This window comes from Aspergillus flavus, chromosome 5 (genome assembly GCF_009017415.1).
Source record: "Aspergillus flavus chromosome 5, complete sequence".
Taxonomy (NCBI): Eukaryota; Fungi; Ascomycota; class Eurotiomycetes; order Eurotiales; family Aspergillaceae; genus Aspergillus; species Aspergillus flavus.
Window position 1 is genome coordinate 1,496,884 of NC_092408.1, and position 17,227 is coordinate 1,514,110.

General features: G+C 47.7%; 9 protein-coding genes and 1 non-coding gene across 10 annotated transcripts; 8 read left to right on the forward strand and 2 right to left on the reverse strand.

Annotated features, from left to right (window-relative positions):
- Positions 1 to 38: 38 nt before the first annotated feature.
- F9C07_2284717 (MFS multidrug transporter) lies at positions 39 to 2,638 on the forward strand. Its single transcript, XM_041292789.2, has 6 exons — positions 39 to 242; positions 310 to 555; positions 637 to 921; positions 984 to 1,481; positions 1,547 to 1,720; positions 1,778 to 2,638. Exons 1-6 carry the CDS (start codon positions 146 to 148, stop codon positions 1,870 to 1,872), a joined length of 1,395 nt encoding a protein of 464 aa, XP_041147504.1. The 5' UTR covers positions 39 to 145; the 3' UTR covers positions 1,873 to 2,638.
- A 198-nt stretch (positions 2,639 to 2,836) lies between these two features.
- F9C07_t182 lies at positions 2,837 to 2,940 on the forward strand. Its single transcript has one exon. It is a non-coding gene; the product is annotated as a tRNA-Cys (tRNA).
- On the forward strand, positions 2,940 to 5,757 carry F9C07_2284718 (ankyrin repeat-containing domain protein). The gene is made up of 2 exons (XM_041292790.2): positions 2,940 to 3,463; positions 3,533 to 5,757. Exons 1-2 carry the CDS (start codon positions 3,186 to 3,188, stop codon positions 5,454 to 5,456), a joined length of 2,202 nt encoding a protein of 733 aa, XP_041147505.2. The 5' UTR covers positions 2,940 to 3,185; the 3' UTR covers positions 5,457 to 5,757.
- A 561-nt stretch (positions 5,758 to 6,318) lies between these two features.
- Positions 6,319 to 8,231, forward strand: F9C07_1642487 (FAD-dependent oxygenase). The gene is made up of 4 exons (XM_041292791.2): positions 6,319 to 6,680; positions 6,732 to 6,942; positions 7,000 to 7,400; positions 7,456 to 8,231. The coding sequence occupies exons 1-4, from the start codon at positions 6,432 to 6,434 to the stop codon at positions 8,101 to 8,103; spliced, it is 1,509 nt and encodes a 502-aa protein (XP_041147506.1). The 5' UTR covers positions 6,319 to 6,431; the 3' UTR covers positions 8,104 to 8,231.
- A 127-nt stretch (positions 8,232 to 8,358) lies between these two features.
- F9C07_2233981 (uncharacterized protein) lies at positions 8,359 to 8,865 on the forward strand (the record flags this gene model as incomplete). Its single annotated transcript, XM_041286330.1, has 2 exons — positions 8,359 to 8,703; positions 8,758 to 8,865. 2 exons carry the CDS (start codon positions 8,359 to 8,361, stop codon positions 8,863 to 8,865), a joined length of 453 nt encoding a protein of 150 aa, XP_041147507.1.
- A 156-nt stretch (positions 8,866 to 9,021) lies between these two features.
- On the reverse strand, positions 9,022 to 9,666 carry F9C07_6399 (putative glutathione S-transferase GST-6.0; the record flags this gene model as incomplete). The annotated part of the gene is made up of 1 exon (XM_041286335.1): positions 9,022 to 9,666. The coding sequence occupies one exon, from the start codon at positions 9,664 to 9,666 to the stop codon at positions 9,022 to 9,024; it is 645 nt and encodes a 214-aa protein (XP_041147508.1).
- A 271-nt stretch (positions 9,667 to 9,937) lies between these two features.
- F9C07_6398 (putative oxidoreductase) lies at positions 9,938 to 11,384 on the reverse strand (the record flags this gene model as incomplete). Its single annotated transcript, XM_041292806.1, has 2 exons — positions 9,938 to 10,425; positions 10,484 to 11,384. The coding sequence occupies 2 exons, from the start codon at positions 11,382 to 11,384 to the stop codon at positions 9,938 to 9,940; spliced, it is 1,389 nt and encodes a 462-aa protein (XP_041147509.1).
- Positions 11,385 to 11,933: 549 nt separating this feature from the next.
- On the forward strand, positions 11,934 to 13,501 carry F9C07_2284720 (putative werner helicase interacting protein; the record flags this gene model as incomplete). Its single annotated transcript, XM_041286336.2, has 1 exon — positions 11,934 to 13,501. The coding sequence occupies one exon, from the start codon at positions 11,934 to 11,936 to the stop codon at positions 13,488 to 13,490; it is 1,557 nt and encodes a 518-aa protein (XP_041147510.1). The 3' UTR covers positions 13,491 to 13,501.
- A 556-nt stretch (positions 13,502 to 14,057) lies between these two features.
- Positions 14,058 to 15,179, forward strand: F9C07_2284721 (Alpha/Beta hydrolase protein; the record flags this gene model as incomplete). Its single annotated transcript, XM_041286328.2, has 1 exon — positions 14,058 to 15,179. The coding sequence occupies exon 1, from the start codon at positions 14,166 to 14,168 to the stop codon at positions 15,177 to 15,179; it is 1,014 nt and encodes a 337-aa protein (XP_041147511.1). The 5' UTR covers positions 14,058 to 14,165.
- A 238-nt stretch (positions 15,180 to 15,417) lies between these two features.
- F9C07_2203888 (uncharacterized protein) lies at positions 15,418 to 16,608 on the forward strand (the record flags this gene model as incomplete). Its single annotated transcript, XM_071509573.1, has 5 exons — positions 15,418 to 15,591; positions 15,651 to 16,089; positions 16,152 to 16,153; positions 16,182 to 16,466; positions 16,510 to 16,608. The coding sequence occupies 5 exons, from the start codon at positions 15,418 to 15,420 to the stop codon at positions 16,606 to 16,608; spliced, it is 999 nt and encodes a 332-aa protein (XP_071364372.1).
- Positions 16,609 to 17,227: the final 619 nt, after the last annotated feature.

Sequence of the window (17,227 nt, forward strand, 5' to 3'; positions counted from 1 at the left end):
TAATGAGAATTGATTAGTTAGTTGCTGGCTACCGATACGATAAAAGAATTTATCTTCTCCGCATGGCTTTTTTCTTTCTCTTCCTTCGTCAACTGTTTGCTCCCGGGTAGTTCTCTACGACTTCTCGTATAGTCGAGATTACACCATGCAGTTCACCACCTCTCGAGGGTCTGTATGGGGCCACAAATGGCGGTCTTCGTCGTTATTCATTGTCAGCGCCATGGCAATGGCGCTGTTCACTGGTATTCATCGCTTTTGTCCCCGCGCTTTGACGTAACCCAGATGTTTCTAACGAACCAATTCCCTCAGATGTCTTCCTGTCTACCTTCATTGTGCCGATCCTCCCCTACATCCTGGAAAGCCGTCTCGGTCTCGATGTGTCCCTGACCCAGCGCATGAGTTTTGCATTGCTGGCGTTAAGTGCGGTCACATCGCTCATCTGCAGCCCATTTATTGGCCACTATGCGGATCAGATGTCTTCGAAGAAGATCATGCTGCTCGGCTCATTGGCTACGGCATTATTCTCCACAATCATTCTGGCTATGGCGACTTCAAGTATGTGCGATTCCTTTGATTCGAATGTAGAGCATCTGCTCCGTGTGGTTGCGGAGTAATGTCTAACGGTTGCAATAATAGCTTTTACCTTGTTCTTCGGTCGTTTCATTCAAGCAGTTGCGAGCGCATTCATCTGGACAGTGGGATACGCGACGATCGCGGACAATGTTAAGCAGGACAATCTGGGCAAGACTTACGGGGTGATCTCCCTTGTCGTGGCTGTGGGTACGTCCGGAGGACCCATGGCTGCTGGCATACTGTTCGAGATAGGTGGATACTGGTTGGCATGGTCGAGTGCCTTTGCCATAATCGTGGTGGATATTGTGCTCCGCGTGTTGATGATCGAGCGACCGAGGACGCAACCAGGTGAGTGCCTACAGACGATTTGATTGAGTATATGTCTGGTTTCTGACCTAGATAACCAACAGGCACGCCGCGTGGCGACGATCAGGACCCCGAGAACGATCCCCTCCTACCAGACAACATTAGCATTGTCGAGGAAAAGACGGGGTGGCACTTTTATACATATCTCTTCCGACACCGTCAATTTGTCTGCGGTGCCATGAGCTATTTTGTATTCGCTGTCTTGATTTCCAGCTTTGATACCACCATCCCTCTTCATGTTCGGGACGTATTCGACTGGGGTAGTATGATGTCCGGGTTACTTTTCGCCGCTTTACAAGGTCCTGGAATAATTATGAGCCCGCTCTGTGGTTGGTTGAAAGATCGCTATGGCACACGGTATCCAACCGCAGCAGGTTTCGCCATCCTGACGCCCATAATGTGGGTGCTGGGTATGCCCGGCGACGATCGGTTCCCCGGCGTGAACGGTGGCAACACAGGACAAATCGTCTATGCCGTCTGCGTAACTGCAGTGGGAACTTTCTCGTGTTTACTCAATGGCGCAGGAAGTATTGAAGCTACAGGTGTGCCGCGTCAAATTTCATTGGACCTGTTTCGCATTCGCTAACTCTGCCCTCCCTTGCATTAGTGACCGTCGACGAAATTGAAGCCAGACATCCCGGCATTTTTGGCCCTAATGGCGGGTACTCGCGAGCGCTGTCTCTTGCGAGCATGAGCTGGACCTCGGGGGCATTCATTGGTCCTATTTTGTCTGGATATCTGACCGAGAAGGTCGGATACTATGAAATGAACTGCGTTATTGGTTCGTTATTTTTATCACCCTTTTCACTTTGCTAGGTCGAGACTGACATCGACACAGCCGTTCTGTGCGCCCTGTCGACTGTGAACGCTCTCTGGAACCTCAAGTCCAAGACCCCGGCGGATGGCCAAGGTCAACCTGACGATCGTAAATAATTAATGATTTCTATGAAATCCGGTAATAAAAGCAACGTAGCACCTGAACCGAATACCACAGGTGCGTTAATAGAGGGGCATAATGATGTGATAGAAATGATGAAAGGATGATTTTTTGAAAAAAGTGATTTCTTAGCGACCGTCTGTTTCCAATGTCTTAGTTTCTCATGGGTTCCAAGTTATGATGACGACAGCGATGATCTATGACCAAACGGTTCACTGAAACATTGTCTCTTCATTTCCTTGTCTGTTTGTTCTGGGCTTTTTTTGGCGGTTTCGGTTTCTTCCTAATACAGTTGGTCTCCAGCTCCGCTGATATAGATAAGCCGGAAAAAATAACAAAATCGCGAGCGGAAAAGCTATCCCGTATTGCTCAGGCTGCATATTCTCCTCATCTCAACGGTTCTTTGTCTCGATGTGCGTATATATCACTAGACTTTAGACCATGATTCTGAAGAAGTTTATGTCAAGTGACTTTCACTATAGTAGAAATATATGTAGTTCGCTACCCCAACTCACCGAGGTTGTATATTCACCACGGTTCGAACCATAGGCCTTTGGATCAAAAGATAAATTGGGAATATAACAGGTTGAGTAGTAGTTGACGGCTTGATCAACGTACAGTAGAATGTAAGTGCCTTATTTCGAACATATTTGTTCAAGAGTGGTCGCTTAGACATACTACCGAGTCTCCTTCCATGGGAAGCACAACTGCAGAAATATATATGTTCGAAACAGCTACCACGGAAAATTAGTCGCGCGTACCAACAACGAAATCTATATCCCAAAGACAATTGCTATCTTTTCAAGGATTCTACTCATCTTAATTACGTATATTTAACAGAAATATTTACTCAGCTTCACGTGATGACTCAGAAGGTCCAGTTTGAGGGTGAGAAAAAGCTTCATAAAACTTTGGGTTGCTTGAACATGTACCATGGTTTAAATGACTCTATCATCCAATGGGGCTGTAGCTCAGTGGTAGAGTGGAAGATTGCAATGACCTGACTGGTTAACCAAATATTGCAACCTATCTTTAGGTCGCCGGTTCGAACCCGGCCAGTCCCTTGTTCTTTTTGTTTTTCTTCGACTCCCAGTTTTTCTTGGCTGCAATGCTGGGAAGAACAACAACTAACGCTTTTTAACTAGCTAGCCAGATTGCAGTGGATGATAGGTAGAGAGAGTATGGAGTACTTGATTGAGTGTTCTATCTCAGTTTCGCGCCGAGGCCGATGAACCTGTAAACATTCTAGCTAGCAGTTTACACTTCACTTTCCCCCCACTGAATAGTGGTTAACCTAATTAGCTTCTACATGTCCTTCTTCGGAACTATTCATGGGTGTCAATACTTTTTAAACAACCTAGCTAGTCACCTGGACTGTTGCCTTATACCACGTAAGCAGCGTAGCTTCGCCCCCAATATCAGCCAAATCCCCAACCTCATTCTTCCAGTTACTGTCAGGCTGAAAAAAAATGCCACAATGCGCTCCGACTACAGCGCGCAGGACCTCGATGTCATTCTGGAACTGGCTGCTACAGTACAGAAACAGTATACGGATGTGCCAGACCAGTACAAAGGTATTTTGAACGAGTGAGTTGAGTCCAACGACTGCGAATCAAGTTAAGGTAATTCAGCTGCAGGCAGCTGACAGGTTGATAGTGCCAAGCGACTGTCTGATCAGCTGTGCGAGACTGAAGATGAGGATTCCGGTCATCCTGTTGGGGATCAAGAGAAGCAGAGACTAGACGATATTCACAAACGCTGTCGGGATCTCTTACACGAGCTGGATGCATATTTGGGGCAGTTAGATACAACAAGAACTCTGTCACCACAAGATGAAGGGGGATCCGTTGACTTGAAGACCACGACAGGTGAAACTGTCCTCCTACTTGCATCCAAGCAAGGTTTTAGAGAAATTGTCCGGTTTCTCCTCGAGCAAGGAGTTCCCATCGACCCCAAAGACAGAGCGGGGCGGACTCCCCTCCATCATGCAGTGGCAAAGGACCACAAAGAAGTAGCCAAGGTCATCCTCGAAGCCGGCGGTGATATAGAGACGACGGACCTGGCGGACCATATCCCACCAATGTTCGCAGCGCCCCATGGAAATGACAAGGAGAACAGGTCGTGCCACACACCTCTGATTACTGCAATAGAAGCCGACAATGAGGAGATGGTCAAGCTTCTTCTGGAAGCGGGTGCTGACCCGGACCATTACACTGATTATTATACGCCTTTGACGTCTGCAGCACGAAACCACAACATGGGCATATTCACACTGTTGATTGACAAAGTCTCCAATTTAGACCATCAGGATGAAGGGGGCGATACTCCGCTGATGCATGCTGCAAAATGGCACAATGGGGTGGCGGAGCTCCTTGTGGAGCGAGGTGCAAGATTGGACGTTGAGAATAGATACGGTGAAACTGCGATGTCCATCGCTTCACAGCGTGCAAACAAGCACCTGCTCACATTGCTTCTAGAGAGGATTCCTGGTCAGGAGTATATCAATGCGAAGGGTCAAGGCCTACTTCATTTTGCTGCAGAGAGCGACCTAGGAGGTGGGGATGAACCCATGGTTCGCTTTCTCCTGGCGAGGGAGGGGTTGACTCGGGACCAGAAAGTCGCAGATGCTCAAAGTGGACTTCACGGTGCCGCATGGAGGGGGTATACTACCATATTGAAAATACTGCTTGAGATAGATGGTGTCGATGTCGACGGCAAGGACGCGAATGGCTACACCGCGCTTTGGCTGGCTGTTCGGATGGGTAGGGAGGATGCCATCGAGATCCTTCTCGATACATATGGGGCAAACCCTGAGATTCATAACGGCCGCATGGAATGGTCAGCAATACATGCAGCTATTATTCATAACGAGCCGTCAACTGCGCGGATGCTTCTGGCAAGAGGCGTTAATCCAAACAGTAGGGACCGCCACGGTCGAACTCCCTTATCCGGGGCGGTTAATATCGAATGGGATATTTGCCATGATGGTATCGGTTCAACAATGGTGCCGTTGCTTCTTGAAACAAATGGCGTGGATGTCAACAGCCAAGATAACTTGGGTCGCACCCCCCTGTTCTGGGCTCTATTATCCGCCATCTATTTGGTGCACTCCCCAGAGAAAGTAGAAATGTACGAGGCTGGCGTTCAGCTCCTTCTTGAACAGGGTGCGAGAGTCGACATCCGCGATGAATCTGGGAGGACACCCATATTCTACGCGGCAATGGTGAAACGTGCCGCACTGGTCCAAATGTTCCTGGCGAAGGGCGCAGAGCCGGACTGCATAGATGCTGATGGTAGGACACCGCTTTCCTATGCAGTGGAGCCTTTCAATGTTGGTTGGTTGGTGGAGTACAAAGGTGAATCTGAGGATGAATGGGATCCTGCATGGTCTGGTGACCAGTTGAGCAAGGTGGTTAAAGCTCTTCTTGCTCAAGGTGCTGACCCGAATCGTCGCGATGTAAAGGGTCTAACACCACTCTCACGCGCCGAAAAGAGGCTTGAGGAAGGGAATGAAGTGTTGATTCTGCTCAGGAAAGCCTCCGCTCGAGTGTCAGGCTTGTGGTTCAAAAGCCGCTTCTAGATAACACTCGAGTCCTACCTACCGCACCCTACTCCAATAACAACATTAGATTTACTCGAAAGTGGAGCCGATGACAGGGCATGTGGGTGCAATAATTATAGAAACAATGTCAAAGACCTTTCTAAGAAATTGACAAATACATTTGGTAACCTTCAGTTCGCATCCAACAAAAATATCCTGTGCCAAGTTTTGTTATTCCAATGACGATCCTCAACTCCCAATTGCGAGTTATAAGCTGCTCACAGTAATCGGAAGTAAGAATCCAGTTTTCTGTAGTAAATATAAGTTGTTGATGAATTCGGGGAGAGGATGAAGTACCCCAGCCATCCCTTTTATGCCAGGAATGCGGAAGGGGCCGTTCTCCCTCCTCTCCGCAAAGTTTTATGAATTGGAATTGTACAGTACAAAGGACAGATCCCGAAAGTCAATTCTTACAAGGGGGTCAAAACATTTAGTCATCGATTTCATGAAATAGTTTGTAGAACCCGAGTTATAAGCTTTGTTGTTGAAGATGCATTCCGAAGGAAGGGGGAGGCGTCCTGTGGCTTCCGTTGTTTTGAACTCTCAAGAGTAAATGAAAACAAGGGAGTAAATGATTGCCAAGAGAGTCTTACGAGTGAGATTTCAGCTGCGGCGATTGAATCCGCCTGTGAAGACTGTTTATCATGCCACGAGACATCATCACAACAACGGAAACAATTCCTACACAAACATTGACCGAAGACAGCCAGCATTGACTCAGTTGACATGCCGTGCTATATGTAATAGTGCACGATTGACGCAGCAAGGGATGTGCATATTTTTGAACTCGGATTGGCCTATCCGCATGCAGGAGGAGCTACAATTGAACTTACATTCCAGGCACAGCGCGCCGAATTATAAAGATGGCGCGCTCCACGAGCCTCGAGACTTTTTTGTTTGAGCATCAACACGACACGACACGACACGACACGGGCTTTGCCACATATCGTCAATATGGTTATGAGGTCACTCAAGTTTTGGGCGTCCAGCCTTCTCTGCGCGACACTCCTTAGGGAATGTCACGCTCAACAATCTGATGCCAACATTGGCTCCGAGCTTGGTGGGAAGCTGTCAAGTGGTGCTAGCATTTACTTCCCCGGAAGTGATCTGTTCAATAATGCGACTGCGCGGTGGTCGCAGTGGGGCAAGCCGAATATTAGTGTTGTTGTGGAGGTTGCGAACAAGTGGGATGTTGCTGAGACGGTGGGTATCTTTCCGATGTCGTGGGCATCGTTGTATGCTGATTGGAACTAGGTGAAATATGCCACCAAGCACGATGTACCTTTCATTGCCATCAACGGTGGCCATGGAAACATCGAAACCCTGGAAAATGTCCACCAGGGAATTGAGATTTGGATGCACAAGCTCAACACCGTTGACATCTCGGACGACACAGCTACCTTCGGTGGTGGTATCCTCTCGCATCAGGTTATCGAGTCCTTATGGGCTGCCGGTAAACAGACAGGTGAGTTCTAATATGAACAATTGCGTTATTGCGGCCACACGCTAATCATATTAAAAGTGACCGGTGTCTGTGACTGCACTGGATTCCTAGGACCGGCTCTCGGTGGTGGCCATGGGTACCTGCAAGGACGCCACGGCCTCATCGCAGACAACTTTGTTTCCTTGGAAGTTGTGACTGCTGATGGTAAGATTCGGACCGTGACGCGAGACGGACCCGAGTCCGACCTATTCTGGGCGATGCAGGGCGCTGGCCACAACTTTGGCATTGTGACCTCTGTCACCCAGAAGATCTATGATGTCCCGAACAATGGCGTATGGTCCTTTGTCAAGCATACCTACACCCAGGACAAGCTGGAGCTTCTCTTCCAATACCTTAATATCCTAGGATGGAATGGACAGCGCGTTGATGTGATGTACTGGGCTACCATTTCCCGCGACGCAGAAATTGATCCTGTCAACGTAAGTCACCATACCCCTACCGCAGATGCTCATGAGACTAATCATTGATCGCTAGCCCATAATCGACATCTTCGTCCTGCAGGAGGGCGTCGAAACCTTGGATGCAACTGTATCGAGGTCTTTGCTCAACTTTGCCCCTGAGAAGACTGTAACACACTCCGGCCCGTACGTCGACATTTCTAAGTGGACAGAGTTCAACATCGGATCGCGGGCTTGCGACAAGGGCGACGAAGGTCCCCAAATTGTCCGATTCCCTCTCAACCTGAAGACCTACAACTTGGAGGCACTGCGCCGCGCATTCAATGCCTTTGCTGAGGAAACCGTTGCCCACCCCGACTTCGAACATTCGACCATCATGCTCGAGGGGTACTCCAACCAAGGTGTCCAAGCGGTCGATCCCGCCTCCACCGCTTATGCTCACCGTGAGGACACAATTCTCGTCTCTTCTGTTATTATCTTCGAGAAGGAGACGGACCGGCCAGCAGCCGAAGCCTTCGGTGACCGCATCCGCGATATCCTCCACGAGGGAAGCGGCGAGCCTGAGAAGCACGTGTATGTGAACTACGCATCTGGCGATGAACCGCTGGAGTCTATGTATGGATATGAGCCTTGGAGACAGAGCAAGCTGTCTGCCTTGAAACGGAAGTACGATCCTGAGAACCGGTTCGGATTTTATGCGCCTATCCCGGCGGCGGACTGGTAGATTTTTGTATATTGTTCATATTTGCATCTTGCACATTATTTCTGGGTGTTGTTTTCATAGGGTGTTCATTATACAGAAGTAATGTATAGTTTAATTGTTAATTTGGACGTGAATACCAAAGAATCATTTCTTATTTCTAAAGAAAGCGGGGCAAGTGTCATCACATGGCCTACCAGACTGCCATCAACCATTTCTGCACATCCACAAGAGCTTCTTCCTACTTCGCCAGGAGCGTAAATGCCAAGTAGTTAAGATATGCCCCGACCGATCTACCTCGTCCTCTTCTCTAACGGGCCCCGCCCCGCCCACTGGTCCATCTTCATCCCAACCCTCAACAGCACCGGCCAACAGGGCAAAATAATCCATGTAACCGGCACAACAGCAACGGGGTTCCTCCTTGAGTTCAAGCGCAACTATGACTTCGCCACCGAAGACCGAAAGTACCAGATAATGCCACTTGTGGATGTCGAAGAGCGTTATGTCGCTGATACCGTGGGCGATGGCAAGATGTCGTGCGATACTACGGTTAGAGATCGTTTAGAGTCTGTTGCCACGGTTGTGAAGCCGCCTGGTCCTAGTCGGGAGCCTTCTGGGAAGGATGTATGTGTTTCCTGTCTCAGTATTGAAGAGTGCTTGCTGAGAAACGAGTGCTAGGCGCGTAACTGTCAACATTGGATGGAGTATGTTCAGACACTGGTTGATGAAGGGTTTCTGGCTGGATGTGCTGTTGACGTGTTGGTTGATGCTCCTAGGCGATTTTAAGATTAAAATATCTTGTTTTCGGTTCATGAGGAGCTTTTCATCAGACCTGTATGATGGATCAGGGACGTGATGTTACACCACCAGGAGCAAAAGATATGTACTGGGGCAATAACGAGTAATTGTACGCATATGCAGACCTCTCTAACTCTATCGGAGTCAAAAGATAGAATGAATCTTCTCACTGCCCAACACAGTCTGCACCGACTCCCTCCCCTCAACCCTCCGCGCAAGCTCAGTAAACTTAGCATATACCGGCATTTCAATCTCCGCCCTGACCCCAATCCGATACGCAAAATACAAGAACACATCAGCAGCAGTAAATCCCTCCCCAACCGCATACTCCCCAACCAACTTCTCCTCGATCAACACAAAACAATTCCGCATAATCTCCAACCCTCTCCTCTTGATCATCTCCAAATCCTTCTCCTCAGTTGAAACAGTCCACCGCCCCGGCCTAAAGAAATGGCTAATACCTCCGGCATGCACGGTTCCCGCTACATAATTCATCCACTCGTGAACCCGGACCGTCTCAATTGGAGTTCGACCCAGGAGGTGTGCTTCTGGTGCTAGGCTGGAGATAATCGTTGAGACTGCCGGGACTTCAGTGATGACCTCGTTGTCGACGACGATGACGGGGACGCGACTTTTAGGGTTGATTTTGCGGAAGCTTTCAGGGAAGCTTTCGTCGGATCCTTCCATTTCGATTCGGATGGGTTCGAAGGTAGTCCTTGTTTCATGGAGGAGGATGTGAGGGATGATGGAGCAGGCATCTGGGGTGTAGAAGAATTTGATATTGGGCATTTTGGGCTGGTGCGTTGGGTGGTTTACTTGAGTTTGATATGATAGTTGTGTTGGTTGGGGTATGTAGTTGATCAGTGCTGAGCGGGGTTCTTTATATCTGGTGTTTTAGACTTTTCTGGGCATATCTGACAGAGCCATTGGAAGTGACTCATCGTGGAAAACGATTTCCGACATCACTCATTTTGATCATTAGAGAGGGGAGTCACAGTTATTAAAGTGAGCTATACATAGCATGGTCTTGCATAGGTTAAAATGTGTGGTCTTGCGAAAATCATAAACATTTAACCATGCCACCACTAAAAACATTATCCGCATCAAGTCTGCCTTTCAAGCGTCGTAACCTATCTGTAGCTTGAACACCAAAGAACTGCTCCACGTCGATCTGTTCTGGCGGGAAGAAGCTCGGAAATCCCCCGTCCAACGCAAGCTCACGTTCTTCAATCTCTCTTCTCAGCTGTTTTGCCCAACTAGAGGCCTCTGTAATAGTATCAGAGCCAACCTCTGCATTGGAATGTGTTCCTCCATGGAGCCCGAGGATGACATGCGGGAATCTATTGGGAAAACAGGCACTGAAACCATTAGGTATCTCCTTCCGTACGCCCTTGCCATGATTGTTATGGATGATGACTGCTGATAGTGGCTGTATTGGGGGATGACCTGAAAAGATTGCTCCGATCTCGGGATTCAGTCCTCGAATGTTTCTACTGCAGAAGAAGGTAGCAGACGCTGAATCCCCGACACCATAAGCTGCCGCAGTGGCTAGTAGAAGGTTAGCCGTAACACTCATATCATAAGCTGGTCGGGATATCAAACTGACTCTCTTCAACAGTATTCGCCAGAACTGTACCCAAGCCCATCATCCTCCGAAGAAAGATCCTCGCCGGCTCCAAGTCCCCATCCACAGCAGTCCAACACCAGAAGAATGTAAAACAAGGCTCAGAAACAACTCCCTGCAACATATCCGGATGCGCAACAATACCATCGCCACTAAACTCGTCAGGAAGCCCGTGTGCAGCAACTGTCTCAAATTCTTCCAATACTGTAGCCGCTTCATGAAGCGGAAACGCTAAGTAGCCCGCATACAGCTTCGGTGCTGGATACACCTTCACCCTCAGCTCAACTATGACACCAAAGTTGCCAGCCCCTGCTCCCCGCAGAGCCCAGAGTAGCTCTTGGTCATCGTCGGTGTCGATGATAGCCCCGCTCGCTAAGACCACTCTTGCGCCGAGGATCTGATCCACACCGAATCCATATGTCCCGACATAGAATCCATATCCGCCGCCACAGGCCCAGGAAACGTAGCCGACGGTCTTCGATTGGCCCGTTGGTGTGAATAGTTGGTGAGCGGCTAGATACTGTTGTAGTGTTCCTGCAATGACTCCGCCGCCCACGCGTGCACTGGTCCTATCCGGGGAGATGATGATAGAATCCATCGCTCGCATGTCGATGACGATCCCGCCGGCGACGAGGGAGCGACCGAAGAAATCGTGGCCCCCGGAGCGGATGGCGAGGGGGATACGTTGGTTCGAGCATGCTTGGACTACTTGTGAGACTTCTTCCTCTGTCTGGGGGCGGACAATAGCTAGGGGTTGGTGCGTGAGGGCACGGTTATAGGTCATACGATAATGCTCGAATTGCGGGTTTGATACTGTATACACCGAAAGGGATGGGATGAGCCTCGATAGTTCCTGAATCACTGGTGCTTGGTGTTGGTCCATCTTGAAATAAAATGAGTGAAACTGAGTTGTATATTAAGTCCTGGTCTGTCACCTATACTTGTTATGTACAGACGGCAAAGGCAGATATATACCCTTTTCTAACCTGTATCTGCAAATCACCGCGTAGGGTTCTGGTCTCTTCCATTTAGCACACCGGTTATTACCTTCTTCTTTCGTATCCGACAGTGACGCGGCTTACCAGGGGGATTATATTGTCCCGAGCCAGTGAAATCGAGTTCAATTGTGGAAGTACTCCATACAACTATAGAGAGTTCAGCCATCAGTATCGTGGATGAAGCAGTTCTTGGCATTTCTTATGTCCACCAGGCCCCACTTGACCTTCCATATTTGGACAGAATGCGAGCAAGTGGGTCTTTGATACTGGAATGAAATGTGAGCAATCGGGAATCTTAGCCATCCGGTGAGTTACATTGTATCATGGTTGAACTTTACTCCTATTCTCTCGTGTTGTTATGCCTCGGGTGCTATCTGGACGGGCTGAACGCTCACACGGAGAAAAAGGTGCGAAAGCGTGAAGAATACTCAAAAATGGTTGAATGTCCGATATGCCAAAAGACCGTGCTTTTGTCAGAAATCAATCGCCACCTCGATTCGGGGTGCGAGGCGTTCTGTGAAAATGTGTCATCCTCTAGCTTGTTATCTAGTGGGCCAAATCCGGGATGCGATCGTCCCCTCGAGGTCACATCCAACAGTGCTGTTGATGATAAAGAACGTCCCGACCGAATTCATCACACTATACCGATTGCAAGACCACTGGTTACAGAGAGCACGAAGAGAGTGTTCGACCAACAACAAAGCTGCGAAGAAGAGAAACGAGATACCAGGACGGAACATACTAGAAAACGACTCAAGCCAGACAATGCACCATTGGCAGAGCGAGTTCGCCCTGGATCCTTTGACGATATTGTGGGCCAGAACCACCTTATCGGGCCTAATGGAACAATCCGTCAGTTTGTTCATGAGGATAAGATTCCCAATATGATATTCTGGGGGAGCTCGGGAACTGGAAAAACCACAATCGCCCGCATCATTGGAGATGTCTCGAGAAGAAGATTCTATGAAATTGGTAGCACGATCACGACAGTCACAGAGTACAAAAATATCATTGAAAAGGCATTCAAGGATCCGGACAAAGGGCTAAGGCCGTCTATTGTGTTTTGCGACGAGATACACCGCATAACAAAGCCACAGCAAGACATACTCCTTGACGCTATCAAAACCGGTCGCATTGTTCTGATTGGAGCTACAACAGAGAATCCATCTTTAACAATACGTCATGGCCTCGTTTACAAATGTGCAGTGTACACCCTCACCAAACCGAAAGACGCGGACGTACGGAAGATGCTTCATAGAGTGGTTGAAGAACAGGGCTTACACTCCCATCTCCTCGACGATGAACTCCTTGAATACCTGTCAAACTTCGCCGATGGTGATTGTAGATTGTCGCTGAATCTCCTGGAGATAGCGTGCGACCTATCTAAGCGAGACGGGATGACCGGGGAAAGATTGAGAAATTCTCTCACGATGCATCTAAACTACGACCGGTCGGGAGACCAGCATTACGACACTATCTCGGCCTTCCACAAGTCAATCCGAGGCAGTGACGCCGATGCTGCACTGTACTACCTGGCGAGAATGCTGAAGTCTGGGGAAAATCCACTGTTCATCGCGCGTCGTCTTGTTGTAGCAACATCGGAAGACATCGGACTTGCTAACAACGTCTTGCAAACCTATGCGACTTCGGTATACTCCGTGCTTGAGAAGCTGGACATACAAGATGCACAAGCCTCGCTGGTACAACTGGTAATTATGATGTGCCTATCGAAGAAGAGCACTCGCTCATACAGAGGCTTGAATAATGCTTTTGCTTGTCTGAAAGAACCTGGAGCTGCTAATGCGCCTATTCCATATCAACTTCTCCCTATTAGTCCAAAAACCAAAACGATGGTTGAAGAATTTACTACGCCTCATGTATTTTCTAAAGGAAAGGAAACGAACTTTCTACCTGAATGCCTGAAAGGGCGGAAGTTCTCGGAAGATACTGATTTCTTGTTCAAGAGAGACCCTGATCTTACTTATCGATAATTTGCTGGCGCGTACTTATACATACCTTGCACTTCTAAGCTTGGTCATCTGTATTTACCCAGAGTCAAGATGCTCTTTAGGCTATGAACTATTCAACCTATTAATTTGGAGAGAAAAAAAACAAGGAATTGCTGCTTCCCAAATGTTAACCGTACTGTATAGCTACATAAAAGAGTGCTTGCATATTTATAGCAGATAGTCGCAGCCACTTAGATCCTTCTAAATCCTGAATGGTAGAATAAAATTGTACCCTTTGTTTATCGGATAAGTACTACAGCACGAACTTACATTCTTTGCGGTGTTGCAATTTGGAATTTCCCAGTTACAAGCGTGTGTGATTCATGATCATACTAACTTGTTGAAGTATTTTAAGGACTGGTTGACCAACCGTGAAACTGAAAGGTGGGTTTTTCTGGAACCAGTGGCGTTGATGTGCGAACCCACTAGAGCTTCCTATTTGGTACAGAATGCGAGGTCTAGATGTTGCCCTGAGGAAGCTAGGAGAAGTTTAAATGATGTTAATTGTGACCTTCAAAGGAGTTCTTCGACGTTCCCTAGCTTTATCAATCCATCGAACATTGAGGTTATTTTTCCATATTCAAGTGGTAAGTGCCACTAACTAATTGAGAAATCGTCGTATACATATTGATCCGTCAGGCCTGTCCCAAAATCATAATGGAAGCAATCAGTTTAAACTCAAGTGATATGTCACGCTTTTCCGACTTCACAATACTCACCACGACCTACAAAACCGTACACGGACACGAAATCACAACAGATATTCTTTACCCCAAGGCCCTAACCCCACGCTTTGAGAAGACACAGGACACCGTCACTTGTCCTATCCTTCTGCGATACCATGGTGGTGGCCTCATCGCCGGCTACAGTCTTTTTGCACCTTTCTTCAACCCTTGGTACCTTGAGCTCTCCAAGGAGTACTCCGCCGTCATTGTATCTCCAAATTATCGACTACTCCCCGAAGCCACAATCTTTGAGATACTGGAAGATGTTGAAGATCATTGGAACTGGATGCACAAATCCCTTCCACAGTTCCTGAGCAAGCACACCCACGGCACCATACAACCAGACCTCGACCGCATCCTCACGGCTGGGGATAGCGCGGGAGGCTACCTGAGCATCCAAATGGGATTGAGTCATCCTGAGCAGATCCGTGCCGTCAATGCAGTCTATCCTCTAGTCGATATCAAATCCCCTTACTTTACCAACCAGATGGAAAAGGTCGTGTTTTCGACGCCCGTATTACCGCAAGACACCCTCGCGCGTCATATTAGGAAATTTCGTGAAAGAGAGGAAGCCACTAATCAGAAGGTTGTCGTTTCAGCACCTACGGATGCGGAGAGAACTCAATTGATGTTTTCAGTGTGTCAACATGGACTCTTCGGGCAGTTCTTCCCGGGTGATGCTGTTGAGCTTTATCCGCTTGAGAGACTTGACGCAGGTGCTAGGTTCCCAAGGGGAGGAGTCTTGGTGCTGCATGGACGGGATGATTCGGTTGTTCCTGTTGAGGGGAGCTATATGCTGAAGAACAAGATTGATGAGCTTGATAGTAGCTTGCGGTTCCGGCTTGTTGTTAGAGATGGTGAGCATGGCTTTGATCATTCGGCTAAATTGCATGATGCGTGGTTGTGGGAGGCTGCTCAGGATGTTATTCATTCCTGGCTTGTGTAGTGCCTTATGGAGATAGAAGTGCATGGTGAGGTTTGTCCATGTTAGTGAAGGGAGTTTTAGAACATACATTTTCTCTTTGACTATATCTCTCATGAAACACGATTGTGAGCCGCTAAGACGAGTAGCTTCGGATCCCGACCACTTTTGCAGTAATGATTCATTCTCTTCGCCACAGACGCTGTCCTGCAAGCCACACTGCAAGCAGCTAGACCGGAGATGAGACCTAGCGACTACAACAATGTCGTCCTTCCGCGTACGTTTTGAACCGGTCAAATGCTTGTCTCCAGCAACGCAAGAAGGATTCCATGACAACTCGCTAGAACAGCCGACCGCGCCGAGGCGAAGGTTGAAAAGCAGGCTAGGATGCCGAGAGTGTAAAGCAAGGCGGGTCAATTGCGACGAGACTTTCCCGGTATGCTTGCGCTGCGTCCGTCGCGGTTTAATTTGCTCTTCGGCGCCTCGCCTGAGCAGTATTACTCTGCAGAAGTGGCACGCACCGCTCTCGAGGAGAGGGGGAAAGCTCTGGCATCGTTTCGAAAGGAAATAGGGACTGGGAAGACGCGACCATTACTGTCGATGCTTACTGCGTTGCTACTGGCGTTGTTGCACGGAGCTGATCATAATATGACTGATTTTGGGAAATGGCATCTGTTTGCCGCACGCACATTGATCAATAAAATGCTCGAGAATACATCGCATCCGTGGAATCTTAACCCATTATTTAGACTTTGTCTGGACATATATCTGTACTGGGATATGGGATGTTCGTGCTTCGTACATCCAGACGAACAGCAAGAGCAAGATACACCAGGTCTATCCTTGGCCGTGCACCAAATTGGCCATTGGCGTCATCCGATGTACGGATCTTGTACAGACCTAATCTTCATCCTGGGAAACCTGGGCCGGTACTGTCGATAGCTCCTCTATTCAGGACGTCGATCCTTCACCCGAGAGGCACTGCTAGAAAAATAGTTGTATCTATGGAACGCGCCATCAACCGAGCCTACCCTGACGCTTCTGTACGAGTCACTAAGAAAGCACGGATTGATTCTGCTCTATCGAATCTGCGGATGGAATGATACTTTTACGAACCCATGTCTTGAAGAGACTGGTCTGGAACTGTTAATCCATCGTTATGCTTTGGAAACGGTCAATCACCTCCTCCAAATTCCAGCGTCCTCGAACTATTTGAATTTTCAGTATCTCCCAATTCTTACAGCTGGCTCAGAGTTGAGGAGGGAAGATAACAAACTAAGAGCCGATGTTCGGCACCGACTTACGCGCTTTGTATCCTGTAAATCGATTGCCTGTCAACCTTCATGCTCTTAAGCTTCTTGAGGGGATCTGGGTAGCCCGTGATATCGGTGACGATAAGTCATCTTGGATCCATCATATGCTCCGAAGAGGGTGGTTGTTGGTCATGGGATAACGGCTTATAGAAGGATAATTGGGGCAAAGATAGAAACAAAATAAATAAAACTTTTATATCAAAATATATTATTTAAATTAATATATATCTTTTCTTTAATTAAGAGTTTTAATAAGTGATACGGTTATAGAAATATTAAGTATAACATTTCTTATAGAAAACTGTAGACAGTATGGGTATAGCAATATGTTGTATCCAACGCTAGTTCATTAACCGCAACAGTTTGTCTATAATCATGGAAATTACTCTCTTTCCTTGTATGTATGCTTGTATTTGATATCCAGCGAGCCGCATAGGATACGTTGCAATCTTTAGGTAGTACTGTAGTACGTCCCAAGTTACTGGGTCTCCTCCAACCAATCACTAAGGATGATTGAAATAACTTATGGCATTCGGGTGACTTAACAATAGAGCCGCACACTGCAATTTTAGGGTCATCGAAGGGTTGGCGTTAGTATTAACAAGTGATATAATTATAATATCAAATATAATATTTTCTATAGAAAACTGTAGACAGTATAGATACGTATCATACATCAATGTGTTGTAGGCCTATGAACTAAGAATCCGGAATATAGTCAGTAGGATGTAATCATGTAAGCCGTAACAAAGACTACAT

Coding starts and splice junctions, on each gene's coding strand:
- F9C07_2284717 (XM_041292789.2), top strand. CDS start 146: ATGCAGTTCACCACCTCTCGAGGGTCTGTATGGGGCCACAAATGGCGG. Junction 243..309: donor GGCAATGGCGCTGTTCACTG/GTATTCATCGCT, acceptor CAATTCCCTCAG/ATGTCTTCCTGTCTACCTTC. Junction 1,721..1,777: donor TGAAATGAACTGCGTTATTG/GTTCGTTATTTT, acceptor ACATCGACACAG/CCGTTCTGTGCGCCCTGTCG.
- F9C07_2284718 (XM_041292790.2), top strand. CDS start 3,186: ATGTCCTTCTTCGGAACTATTCATGGGTGTCAATACTTTTTAAACAAC. Junction 3,464..3,532: donor TACAAAGGTATTTTGAACGA/GTGAGTTGAGTC, acceptor ACAGGTTGATAG/TGCCAAGCGACTGTCTGATC.
- F9C07_1642487 (XM_041292791.2), top strand. CDS start 6,432: ATGGTTATGAGGTCACTCAAGTTTTGGGCGTCCAGCCTTCTCTGCGCG. Junction 6,943..6,999: donor GGCTGCCGGTAAACAGACAG/GTGAGTTCTAAT, acceptor TCATATTAAAAG/TGACCGGTGTCTGTGACTGC. Junction 7,401..7,455: donor CAGAAATTGATCCTGTCAAC/GTAAGTCACCAT, acceptor ATTGATCGCTAG/CCCATAATCGACATCTTCGT.